General features: G+C 41.6%; 1 protein-coding gene across 2 annotated transcripts in view; it reads left to right on the top strand.

Moving 5' to 3' along the window:
* Nucleotides 1-12,849, top strand: part of b4galt2 (UDP-Gal:betaGlcNAc beta 1,4- galactosyltransferase, polypeptide 2) — a 40,357-nt gene that overhangs the window by 17,522 nt on the left and 9,986 nt on the right. For both annotated transcript variants that reach the window (XM_049747449.2, XM_049747450.2), the window contains exons 3-4: nt 5,530-5,648; nt 5,855-5,971. In XM_049747449.2, coding sequence (XP_049603406.1) covers nt 5,530-5,648; nt 5,855-5,971 — 236 coding nt within the window. The remainder of the gene's footprint in view (nt 1-5,529; nt 5,649-5,854; nt 5,972-12,849) is intronic.

Raw genomic sequence — 12,849 nt, 5'->3', positions numbered from 1 at the left:
ATAAATGGCCGCGGTGTCGTCGGAGTCAGATAGACTCGCTTGTCGGGAGCTTTCAAGCCAGCGGGGAGGCAAAAGTGCAGTTTGTTACATCAGTTTAATCAGCTCCCAGTTGAGCTTTCGTGCGTGTATGTGTGTGCGTCGCTTGTATGCCTGCTTTCAGAAACCTTCGGCCGACTTCCAGATTTGCTCAGCGCCGGTCTCTGATGGCATAAACGCAATAAAAAGTGCAAGTGTCGAGTTGTGACACTCAACCGCCAGCTTTCGCTTGCTAATTAGCTTGTTAGCCGGACAGCTACCGACTGTCACCATTCGAGCGACAGACACACTGCATGGTACTTGCTGCATGGTACTGTAAAGTTACATAAGAGAACTAATCAACGCTTGCATGTCAATTACTACCTCAATTCAACTCATTTTTTTTATTTATGCAGCGCTTCCACAAATGCAAATCAAACAAATCAGCGTTACAAACTCATTCAAATCCATCGAGTGAAATGAAAATCCATTTCCAGGCCTCATATTAATGATCAAATAGCACTTGAAGTGTGTGTTGTGGAAATGATCTTTTTCTCCAAAACTTATGTTAGCAAACTTGTCTTTAAAGGCTACAAAAAGAAATAATGGCGACAGTCCATCAGCGTTTTTAATTGTTACTAGACAGCAACAGTGTCAAATGATGGTCGCCCACAGCCGACGTGCAATTACTCTTTGTCCATTGTCATCATCAGCACTATTATAATTAATCCACATTAATTATTCCCCCAAAGACTTGCGCCATCTTCATTATGGAGGAGACACTTTATTTCCAGCAGAGTTCTCATCACGTTGTGATTATCTGTGTATCTGCAAGTAGATTAGTTCTTTATTTTATTTCGTACATCACACACGCTCCTGTATTCATTATGGGATTGCAGGATTTTTGAGCAATTATATTTTATGAATGAGTGCTCGTGTAATTGAACTTTGGAAAGGTGTTGTGATAGCTCCCAGGGTCTGTTTTTCATTCCCCTGATTGTTTGTCCAACCTTTGTTTAGCTTTTGTTGACAGTTTTTAATTGAAAGGCACAACGGATGTGGCAGACTCAAGTTTCTTTGCCTGAAGGCCTTTGAATGGCCATTTAATTAATTTTCACCGACTCCAATTGGGTTTTCTTTCAAAAGAATGAAATGTTTTATCCCAAATACATAATCAAAGCACCTTTTTTTCTTCTTCAAAATTTGCAGTCTTTGTGATTTGATTGTTGTATTTGACTACATTGTGGATTTGAATTTGATTAATTTTTCAGCCCTAGGCAAGCTAAGGCAAGGCAAGACACATTTATTTATATAGCATAGTTCATACACAAGATGTATGCTTTGCATAGTTAAAATCACAATGTAAAATGACTTTGAAATGATATCGAACTATTTTGGGACTCTAATTTGTGATACAGTAGCCGTTGATTAATCTTGCTTATTTTTTTTTTCACTATTCACGTTAGGACTCTGCCCCAACACAGTGTAAAATTCCAATGGAAAGTTTTGTCCATTTAGTGTCCAGTTATTTCCAACTTCTTGTACGTCACCCTGCACCCAAATGGTATATTTCGGCGCTGCCGTTAGGAAGGAAGTGAGCCCTGCCGTCTCATATTTAAACCCATTAGCCTTTGTGCTTCGTACCCCCACCAGGAAGGTCACTTAGCACTCACTGTATCATTTATGCAGCACAAGCTCTAATTACTTTCTCACTGGGAGGCCTGTTCAAGAACGATACAGCTTTTTTATTTTTCCTTGGTGAATATATATCCCTTTCTTCAGTATGTGAGAAAAATAACAATACTCCCCCTCCCATCCTGTTTAGCAAATCACATTGGATTTTTGACCATGGCGATTTCATGCAAATTGGTTCCGAATGATGCCATTCCAAATCAATGGCGAGCTGATTTGGAAGCTGTAATTGTTTCGGTGTAACTAATGTTGTGGCCTGGTTGTGCAAAAGTAAGCTTTTCCTCAAGTGGATGTATACCAGCCTCTTTTGATAGTGACAGGGCAGACGACACCTGAGGGCGGGAATGAAGGAGGAAAAGGAGATTAAAGAAAAGTCAGATGAAGACGGGCGACGTTGACCGTGGTCCTTGATGTGTACGCCGGTGCAAAAAGAACCCCTTCTTGGACAGCCTCTCTCCCGAGAGTTCAGATGTCAGCCGCACTAGAGCGAGGCGGACGTGCTTGAAGTGCGGAGTGATTTTGCTGTTTTTCAAACAAGCATGCTGCAAGGTTGGCTGCTTTTTGTGTGTGTGTGTGAGGAAATTTTTGCTGCTTTGTGTGTTGAAGAACATCTTGTGTGCATTTAGCCATTCAGTACATGGCTGTGATGAGGCCGTGCTTTACTGTGCCTGCTGTTCCTCGATGACTTGGAATCATTTCAGTCCAAGCTAATAAAGCAATGATAAAAAAAAAAAAAAAAAAGAAAGTGCAGGGATGCCCCAAGGTCTTAAAATCGAAAGTCACAACAACAACTTTTTGTCCCTTTATGTGAATCTTTTCTGAGACTTATTTTTGATTTTTTTTGATTTTGTAAATTTTAGTGTCAAGTCATCTCACACAACAGCTGCTGTTTGGGAAAGACAACACACATTATCCGTGTTGCGACAAGGGGCAAGTTTTGGCTTTCAAGGGTGTTTTTATTCTTCTCTCACATACAGAGCCGTCTCCTCCACATTCCCGTTCGCTCTTTCCTCTTTCCAAACGCAATAACTGATCGCTGCGGTGCCTTTTTGGGCAGTCGGAAAAATCAACGCTAACAAAAAATGCATCCAACCTAGTTAAGAAATGACCAGAAAAATCACCATGACAATTGTGAACACACAGAAAGATAATAAATAAATGGAACAGTCTCACACCCACCTTATTTGATGTGTGGCAAGAAAGCAAATCAACAATTACCATCAACTTTTTTTTTTTTTTTTCTTCTTGAGAGCGTCGCTATGGCTGCGTCGGTCATGCCTTTTCATTAGCGGGTGTATCTCAAAGTAGCACTCCTCTTTCTTCCTTTCCTTCACACCCTCCCCCGCTTCCTCCCGCCACCTTACACGCCTTCTCCATTCGTTTTCGCGCCCGCCGCCGCTGTTGCCGTACATCATCTAACATACTCTTCACATGGATTCACGCCATTAAGAGCTTTTAGACTCTCTTGTTTGTTAAACCAAGCACAGAGGAAATGGGCCCAAGTATTCGGACATTTTTGGATGTTCTTTTTGGGGGGGGGGGGAGCTGCTTTGATGAAAAAATTTTTGGGCTAATGGCTTTGCTGCGTTAATATTTTTTGTTGGCTGTGTTAGTAATATCGCCACAGAAAAAAAAGTACTCCAAAAGTGTCATGATAGCAAAGAATGAGAAACAGCTGCTGGCTGCGCAGTACAAAAAGTGACAAGAAGACATCAAAATGCATCCAAATAAGACAATAACGGCCGTTGCGCCTTTGCACATTCAGATAAGACGTACACGACTACACAACACAAAAGGAGGCAAGGCTCTTATCAGCCGTTATTGAATGCGGTCCCCTTTTGTCCTTTGCTGTTTGTGGGCAGCAAAAGCATTGCCACACTTAACCCTTTATCTCTTATTGCAGCTCCTGTACACACAAATACATACGCACACACACTTATGGGTGTCGTGATGGCACGAGCACAGAAGATTCTTGGATGCCGCTAATCCTTACATCTAGTTCGTGCGGGCACCCGCTAATGATTCAAAGAAGGCCGTGAGAGCCGGATTGGAAAATCAAAGATGAGCGTGGAAGACTGCAAAAAACGGCAAAGAAAGGAACTATTGTACTGTATCATAAGGATTGCATACTTGCCAGTTAAATAACATCTGCAACATCAATCGGGGATTTAATGGGCTCAGTTCAGATTGAACCAAATCAATAAATAATTCATCTTTCCCATTTGCGTTGGATTTTAGCGTGGAAGGTAACGTTTTAAGTAGGGATGTTCAATATTATCCTATTTTCATCTTTTGATCTAAAGTCCAAATGTCTTTAGAACTCGGCAAAAACAATTGATACTTTTGAAAGGGACTGCACCCTGTTATATTTTAAACTTATTTTATTTATAAATATAGCTTTTTTTTCTCACGTATGATATAGCCAGGTTTATTTTTATTTACAAGGGAGTGAGCATGAAGGCTGCTGATTTTGAAGGCTATCCGAATAACTGCTGTCTTACGTAAGCCTGTCCTCCTCGTGTCAATCAAGTGCCTCTCTAACATTCGCCTTGAAATCCTTTGCCAGTTTAACGCACTCCATCATGTGTGAGATTTTCACTTGAACCAAAGCGTGTTGATCCTCCCCGAAGAGGCCTGACACCGTGTCCTCGCCGCATCCTCCTCTCGCTCGCCCGCACGCCATCTGACCGCAGAGATGTCACGACAGGCGGCTCGTTAATCGGCGATCCCATCTATTGGAAGTGACGAGCCAAACGCTTCCGAGCCTTCTGTGGGATTTTAAAGAGAATTGTCAATGCAATTGAGTTTGGGACCCTTGGCCTCCGTCCGGATGAGAGTCAGAGAAAATGTGTGTGCATTGTGCTCCTTAGTTTCCACATAGCTGCAGTGCCTCCTTTTCCTGCTGCCCCGAGTCTCCTCTTGAGTCTAATTTTCTTGACCACGCCACCTCGGATAGTGGCTACCTTGCGTTATTTTCAACTAAGCTCAATTGTCACGCCATGTAGGGCTAATGGATGGCTTGATAATTGCCACCACTAGTCCGGGTGCTTTTCTTTTAAAGATTTTCAAGGATATCATTAAAACTAATGACAGGAAGAAAGTGGCCAGTGAAGAGGGCAGTTGGGAGTCTTTACATTGAGTGCATGTAACCCGGTCAGGGTCGATGACTCTTCGGGTCGTTCCGGTGTGTTGATTGGCCAAGGTCTTGCAAGGCAAACTTGTCAATAAGTGGATTATATTAACATGCGTGTACTTAACTGCTTTAATGCACAAGCCCATCAACGCAGCATGCAAGAAAGAGCCCCAAAGGAAAATGGCTGTTACTGCCTTTATTGTATCGTCTTTCCACTCGCCTGACTTTTAAATACGTCATGAAATGCTCCGTTTCATTTTCCCATATGTGCGACTGTGTGATTTCGATTTCCGCCACCACCATTGAATGGATTTGCCACCTCCTTTACTTGACTGTAAGCCACTAGGGGGCGTATTTGGCATTTTCTACGATAGGCTGTAATGTATTATCTGGCTCCAGGCTGTTCTTTTCAATGAATTATTTGTATCTTGAAGCCTCAAATACATGTAGGCAAAATAACATATGGTTTGACTTCATCGTCACGTAATTAACTAACTTAAGACGCGCTGACATCAAAGATTTTCTCGAAATGTGTGTTCTAAAGCCAGCCATTATTCGTGCTGAGATGTTTTGATACGCGAAGAATGTTACTTTGAAGATTTCAAATCTGGCCGCCGCTCATTAAGCCATCCTCCTATTTGTTATTCTCGTTATTGAGCCTCACTCCCTCCCCCTGTCTTCGTCCTCAGTGGGCCGCCTGTTGATCGAGTTCAGCTCCCAGATGACGATGGAGCGCGTGCAGCGAGAGAACCCCAACGTGACGGAGGGAGGCCGCTACACGCCCCCTGACTGTCGGCCTCGATGGAAGGTTCGTGTTTTCAACATCCTCGAAGGAAAATTACCAACAAAATGGCATTCTCGCTCAAGACGTCATCTGTGCAGAACGGAAGCTTGGTAGATGCTGCTGTTTGGGTTAGCAACAGAGTTTAAACCTGGGATATAGACGATAGAAGATACAGTTGCCTTTAAAATCCGTATCCTATAAAGTCCTTAAATGTGTGTCCCGTGCTCAAGGTGGCCATCATCATCCCGTTCCGTCATCGGGAAAACCACCTGAAGTATTGGCTTCACTACCTCCACCCCATTCTGAGACGTCAGAGGATTGACTACGGCATCTACATCATCAATCAGGTAGGAAGCACCACACTCCTCAAGACTGACCTCTATCGGGACATTTTTACACTGTTAGTAATGATGAGTGTGCGTGTTTTAGTCTTAAATTATACTTTCTCCATCTGAGCTATTAAAGCTCCCTGTTCCTCTTCATCCCTGCCCCACCCTCGGGAAACAAACCTTTTGGTTCCGCCTCCCCTGTTGACATGTGTGTTTTTTTTCCCTTGCTAGCTATAGTCTATGGGATTTTTTTTTCAATTTATGTGATAACATTTAAAAAGTTGAAAGATACAAAAAATGGTGAATTTTAGTGCTGGGGGGAAAAAGATGAAACTGATATAAATATGCTTGTGAGCCAAGATGTGCGGGTGATGATTGCTACTGTGTCCGTGCTCTCCTGGCCAAGCCGTTGCGCTCCGCCTTTAATCACTTCCCTGCAGAACGGACCTTTTTGGTTCCGCTTGCCCCGCTGTGTCTGCTCTCGATACGCTGCTGTTCTCTTTCCCCCCGAACGCTGTCGATGTGCCAAATGGTCTCTTCGATGCCAGCAGGGTTTATTGTCTCCTCAAAGGTTGTTACTCTTCTAGTTGTTTGTTCAATGGGAAACATGTGAACTGGGAGATAAAGTGTTCTATTGTATTTGTGTGGAAATTTTGGCAAAGTAACATGACTAGCTAGGTATTGCAGAGGGGCTGACTGCACCTGAGTTTGTTTGTTTATTTGGCCGTCATGTGAATTGGAAAAGAGCCCAGAAGCAGAGGGCAACGGGTGAGAAAGATCCAACCACCGTTAGATGATAGCTTTACTTTGATCTGGACTTCATATATTTATATTTATCATAATGACTCTGTGGCTGAATGACACTTTCACATGTGAAATTCACTTGTACTCTTTGATTAGTAAACAATTCAGGGCTGTCACAAACATTTTTTAAATCGATCATTGCATCGATTTATCGGGGAATCAGTGCAGCGTACGTCTCGTAAACTTGGCAAATACAATTTTCCTATGAACAAACTTGAGTATGTGCATCCTAAAAATGCTAGTTTATTTGTAAATGGAACAGCTATGTACTGAAAAACACAACATACACTTGGAAAAAATTAATAAATGGCAGATAGCTGGTCAATTGTGGCATCAGTGATAATTGTTAATGGTAATAAAGTCGCTTAAGGTTGAGAGAATTGTACAAATGACACAAAACTAACAGAATATCAGTTTCAAATCATGCTCCCCATCTGCTCTTATCATGTTTTTCATGCAATTACTAATGAAAGCAAAGGCTTTTTATTATGACAGTCATTATTTTTCTTCTCTATTTGCTACTCACAACCACACTCAGTGCTAATTACATGTTGAATATATGTTTGGGAAGAAAATTGGTGCATTTGTGCAGTTCAGCATAGAAGAGGGTATTGATCTTCCGCTTTCTGTTTATCTCCAAAGATCGTGGTGGAATTTTTGTTCTTTATATTCTGTAGCATACATTGTATCATTACTTATGTTGTGGCTCTTGGTTTCCTTCTCTCTGCATTTAATTTTTCAACAGAGGACTGTAATATGAAAAAAAAAAGGATGCGTTATGAGATTGTCAGCAGTGTTTAAGATTACCAACGGGGATCATTTTCTAAAACACACTGTGACGAGCGGAAGAAAAAATAATGTTCGACGTAATTGCCTCAGAATAAAAGGTCGCCCGCTTATTGCCATTCCCTCCTGAAGCCTTTGAAATGTGATTGCAAAGCAAACTGGGGATAAGTGGAGACATCATGTGCCCTTCATTTTCTCTGCTTAATGGAAGAGTCATCTTCTCAGACACAATCTTTTGAGCAATATGTGAACGTCCTTGTTGAGCAGTTAGCAGTTATTTAGCTGATAGACAGTGGTTCGCTGACTAGCTTGTCAACTAGCTTGAGCGTCCTTGTTGAGCAGTTAGCAGTTATTTAGCTGATAGACAGTGGCTCGCTGACTAGCTTGTCATTTGTGGGAGCTGAGCGATAGATCTACCAACCCATCATTAGCTGCGAGATGGTTATATGGGTTAGCTGTGAGATGAGTTATTCCTGTGCGACTGCTAATGTTAGCAGCTAACCCTAGCGTCCCTTCGATTGGCTAATATGTTAATTATTGTTAACTGACAATGCTAGCAGCAGGTAGACTAGTTATCTTGTTACCTGTCAAACAAAATTCAACAGTGCTAACATTAATGTCAGCTGTTAGCGCTAACTACAAGTTGATGGGTTGGATTGTTGTTAGCTGTGAAATGTTGTATTTATGAGACAAACAAATATTTCAGTTCCATCACTAATGCTAGCTGTTAGCACTACCCAGAGGTACACTGGCGAGAACGTTAATAACTGTGAGAGAGTATTTCAGTGACAAGCTTTCAAAATGTAATATACGTACACCGATTCATAACAAAGTCACAGGCATTGCTTTTTCAAACGAGCGCAGATGATGGATTTGGATGCGTTGAATGATGCAGCAAGGTCATTTGATAAGATCATCCTTGACCTTGATCTTATTTTATCTAGCCTAGTCATTTTGCAATAACTTTAGAGCACAAAGATATCACAAAGAGATAACAGCGATACAAAACAACCCATCTGTTTAAATATCGTCTTTGGGAATGATTCATATCAATTTAGAAGGTGTGCTTTGAATCTCTTGATGTATTATAAAGAAAATAGAAAGTGAACAATTGCGTGGAAGTCGCTGGAGAGTCTTACAAAATCTCTCAAGCGGGAGTTTTATAAATCTAAATATAAGCTTGTTTGTAAGCACTTTAATTGTGGGGGGAAAATGTTTGGTTGAATGGTCGGTCGTCTTACTGAAAACAAGCAATTAGTTCTTACAAAACATGATTTATGTTGTGCAGTAAAGTTTAACAAATGTTCCGCTTTGGCCACGGGCAAACATTCAGCGACGACAGCTATAAAGCTCTCCAAGCGCCTAAATTAATCATGTCCATACACTGCAAAGCTTTTATTGAATTAATAACAATGTGTGGTTGAGAGAGCGAAAAATGAGCATTTAAGTGTAGTTTTGTGTGCTGAATGCTTTCTGTGGTAATCAACCTGTGACCTTGCTGTGCTGACCAGAGTGTTATTTTTTTTTTCACTTGAAAAGCCATTCAAGCAAGAAATATGCCCTGACGACAGAAATTCTCTTCAAGGCCTTATTCGTGTGCTGTTATATTCCAACATGAAGTAGCGTCATTTCAGTTTTATATTGTACTAAGCAGCAGGAAAATGAGGGAGCAGTGGAAAGATAAAGCTGTGTAAGATGGATGGATGGATGGTGGAAGTAAATCGGGATGCAAAATGATGTGCGTCCCTCGCACTGTTACCTGGCAAGATCCAGCTCTGATTTTGTTTACCAACACCTGCAGCTCAGCTCTTTGGTCTTTTCCCTGCATTGGCATTGCTCCAGTGTTGCTTCTAACAGCTGGAGTTCAAGCCCAGACATTGCTCAGTTGACTGAACTTCACCCCTGCAGGATAATTCCCATCATCTCCATTAGAGTCATGGTTGTGAAATGCCAAAACCCACAGCGGTTTTTGCGTTAGGTCATCTTGGAGCTGTTCCTTAAGGCCGGTCAGATAAGACTGATAGAGGTCCACTGCTGTGCTTCAGTTTTTGACATTAATCACTCCCAGGAGCTTGATTAGCTTAGTTACTCAAAGCCGTAAGGCCGGATGATTGTTTTATGGCTCAAGGACCACGTCTGTAGTTGAGCAGGAGGTCGGCCATGTTGGTTGGAAGCTGCGATTCTAGGCCAATTCCAGAACTCCTATGTGGAAATTCTCCAAAGAAGCAAGTTTCCTCGAAAGAAGGGAAATGTTAAATTGCTAAGCATTTTTAACTGCACCCTTTAATGTGGCCATATGGCATTGTGATCATTTCAAAATGGTGTTGATGGGAATAAAAATAACTCCCCCTACTGGTGTGAAGTGTAACTAAATGATATCACACAGGTAAAAAACTGTGTTGAAATGAATTAGCGACTTAGCTTTTAGGCTAATGCTGACCCAAAACAAGGCCTGCTGTGTTATGTTGCAAAATTACGAGCATCATCCTCATTATATAAAACTGTTATTTTAAGGTGAACATAATGAGTATCGTCGGTTTAATTATTTTTTTGACATTACAATATTACATTAGTTCATGCCAGTGTTAATCATCACTCGTATTGTCAGTTAATTTTGTCTCTACAAAGGAAGAATGGGCTCTTTTTATGCCGTTTTTAATCTACCATCACAGCAGCTCATCCTTCATAATTATATGTAGCCTCTATAAAATGTGAGATTGTCATAACAACAATTACTGTCGCCGCTGTGTGCGCTTTTCTGTCTGAACATTATGTTCCGCATCTGCTGTGTTTCCAGCAGGAGGCTAATTACACAGCTCGCTTGCATTGTTAAGCGTTACGACGCTACGTCATGTCGATGTCAGCAAAAAGACGAGATCCCGAAGATACCTTCCGTCACAAAGACAGCAAATTTATCGACTTCACTGACAATTAAAACACCTTTTAGTGTTTTGATCATTTATTAATCCTAAAAGTTGTTTTTGTTATGTAAAATGTCATCTTCCCACGCATGCTTCATATCGCCTGCCATATTCTCGCTAAACGGCGTCCTTCAGCTTGCCTCCGTTTACGAGCCTTGTGGCCTTCCCTCGTCGGCGTAACGGCACATAATTTACCAAGGAGGGGATTCATCTCAAGGCAGTAAAAGTGCACGTGGAATAATGTTGGACGATTCAACCCCTCGTTCTCGGTGGGCATGTGTTGTTGACCTCCGCTGAACAACACAAAGACTCGGCGTTGACATCCCGATTGATCGCCGTCGCTTGCCATTTGTCGGTCCACTCTGGGATGGAGGATAAAATTTTAATTAGGCCGTCTGATTTGGATTCACGGCATGTTTTGCTACGAGCATGTTTGCCAAAACTTTGACAACTCCCTGGCTGTCCGCGCAACATGCTAATTACCAAATCCTCCTCGGAGGTTGACCATGATTATGTCCTCGTACTCTTCTTCTGTAAATCCCCACGATGGGACAATTAAATGGGCACCGCTTGCTCCCACTTCAAGAATGGAATCAGGCAGAAATGCCCGATTACATTCTCCAAGGATCAAGAATTATAGCAAAGATGTAATCCCAGATTTAAGCGATCTATAGATTCTCTCTCTCTCTCTCTCTCGCTCTCTCTCTCTCTCACACACAAATATGTGCTGCTTATCAGAAGACATTAAAATAATATGTGTAATGTTTATGTGATGCTGAGCCAGCCAGGCACAAAATGACACCAGCGGGTTCTTCTGGCAATCAACACAGACACATATACATCTTTGAAAAGGAAGTTTTGCAACTTTACCCAGTCTCCCCCTGCACATATTTTAGACACATACACAATCGGCATGCACACACACACACAGAGGCAATATCTCAAAGTGACGGCGAGATTGGAAAAGGCTCCAACATTAAGGCGTGAGGCAGATGGTGTCCCATATTGGTCGTGATGGGAAATGAGGAGGGATGAGTCACCTCGCTGTATCGAGCTGCAGCAGGTCTGAGAGGCCTGCGGTGTGAAACCCAGACTGCTCTTGTGTTCGTGAGTCTGCATGTGTGTTTCCTCACATAATAAGGAGAAGGGAGCAAAAAAAGACAATTCTGTCCAAGAAAAAGGAAAAAACATTGAGCTATAATTCTAAAGTATGAGGGGGTCATTATTTGCCAGAGTGATGATGTGCTTACTGTACATGCATGTGCAACGTTTAGCAAAAGTAGGTAACAACCAATCACGGCTCACCTGTTTGCTGGTGACGCTCGCACGCTTTCATTTTCAGTCGACAAGTTGTAGTAGGAGGTAAAATGGCCGCCCCCAGAGATCGATTAACACGGGTGGATTTTTTTTTCCCTCAGTCATATTCCACAAACAGGATATTCTAGAATAGTGCAGGAATGTAAAGCAAAATGATTGGAAAACATTTTTTTACTTGACCTTCTCTTAAGAAATGCTTGAATAATTTTGATTTTTTTTTATCAGATTTGATTTTCCCACTACATTTTTATAGTTTGTTTTTGTGTGTGTGCATGTGGGAATTTTTCGCCCAGTCGCTGCATGGCTGGTCAAAAGCACCGCAGCCATGGCAACCATCTGTTTGTCTCCTCCTTTCATGACTCTTGAGTGTCTGATGTCAGGTGGCAGCTTTGAGTATACAGGGGACTAGTAGACTGTACATCTACTGTTTGTCCCTTTCTACATGAGTCGGCTGTTTCTCTTTGAGTGACACGCGGAATCCCCCCCCTCCCTCTCCCCAGCTTCATCCCCAAGACCGGAGGGCAACGCCAACCTTCCTTGTCATGTCTTTTTGCGGCAACGTTAGTCAACATTCGTCAGCTTTCTGTCCTCCCCCTTCGGTCTTCTCCGTCACGCTTACGTTTACTTGCTTTCTGACACACTTCCCGTTTGATTTAAGCTGTCATTCCTGCTCGCTGGAATAAAACGTTTTTTCCTCATTTATTTATTTATTTATTCATTCGTGGCATATTTTGAAGTCTACCATCAGAATTGAAATAACTACAGTTTGGACACCCAGCAAGTATATTGACAATAAAATAGATTATTATGGATGTATCAACATCCAAAAATACTGCTATAATACTTATTTCTAATGGAAAAAAGTCAAACCTAATATCATTGTCCACTTATGAATAAGCTAGAAATTTAATGTTATAAATTAACATCAAATAATGCAATAATTTATATGAATTGATGTTATCATCATCTATTTTTTAAAATTATTTACAAGCTGTTTTGTATCGGACAACTGGCGTACGATCCATATTTACTTATGACAAATTAGGCTATGGTCTTTGTACACAAAAG

This window comes from Syngnathus scovelli, chromosome 17 (assembly GCF_024217435.2).
Source record: "Syngnathus scovelli strain Florida chromosome 17, RoL_Ssco_1.2, whole genome shotgun sequence".
Lineage (NCBI taxonomy): Eukaryota > Metazoa > Chordata > Actinopteri > Syngnathiformes > Syngnathidae > Syngnathus > Syngnathus scovelli.
This window is presented reverse-complemented; position numbering and strand designations above follow the sequence as displayed.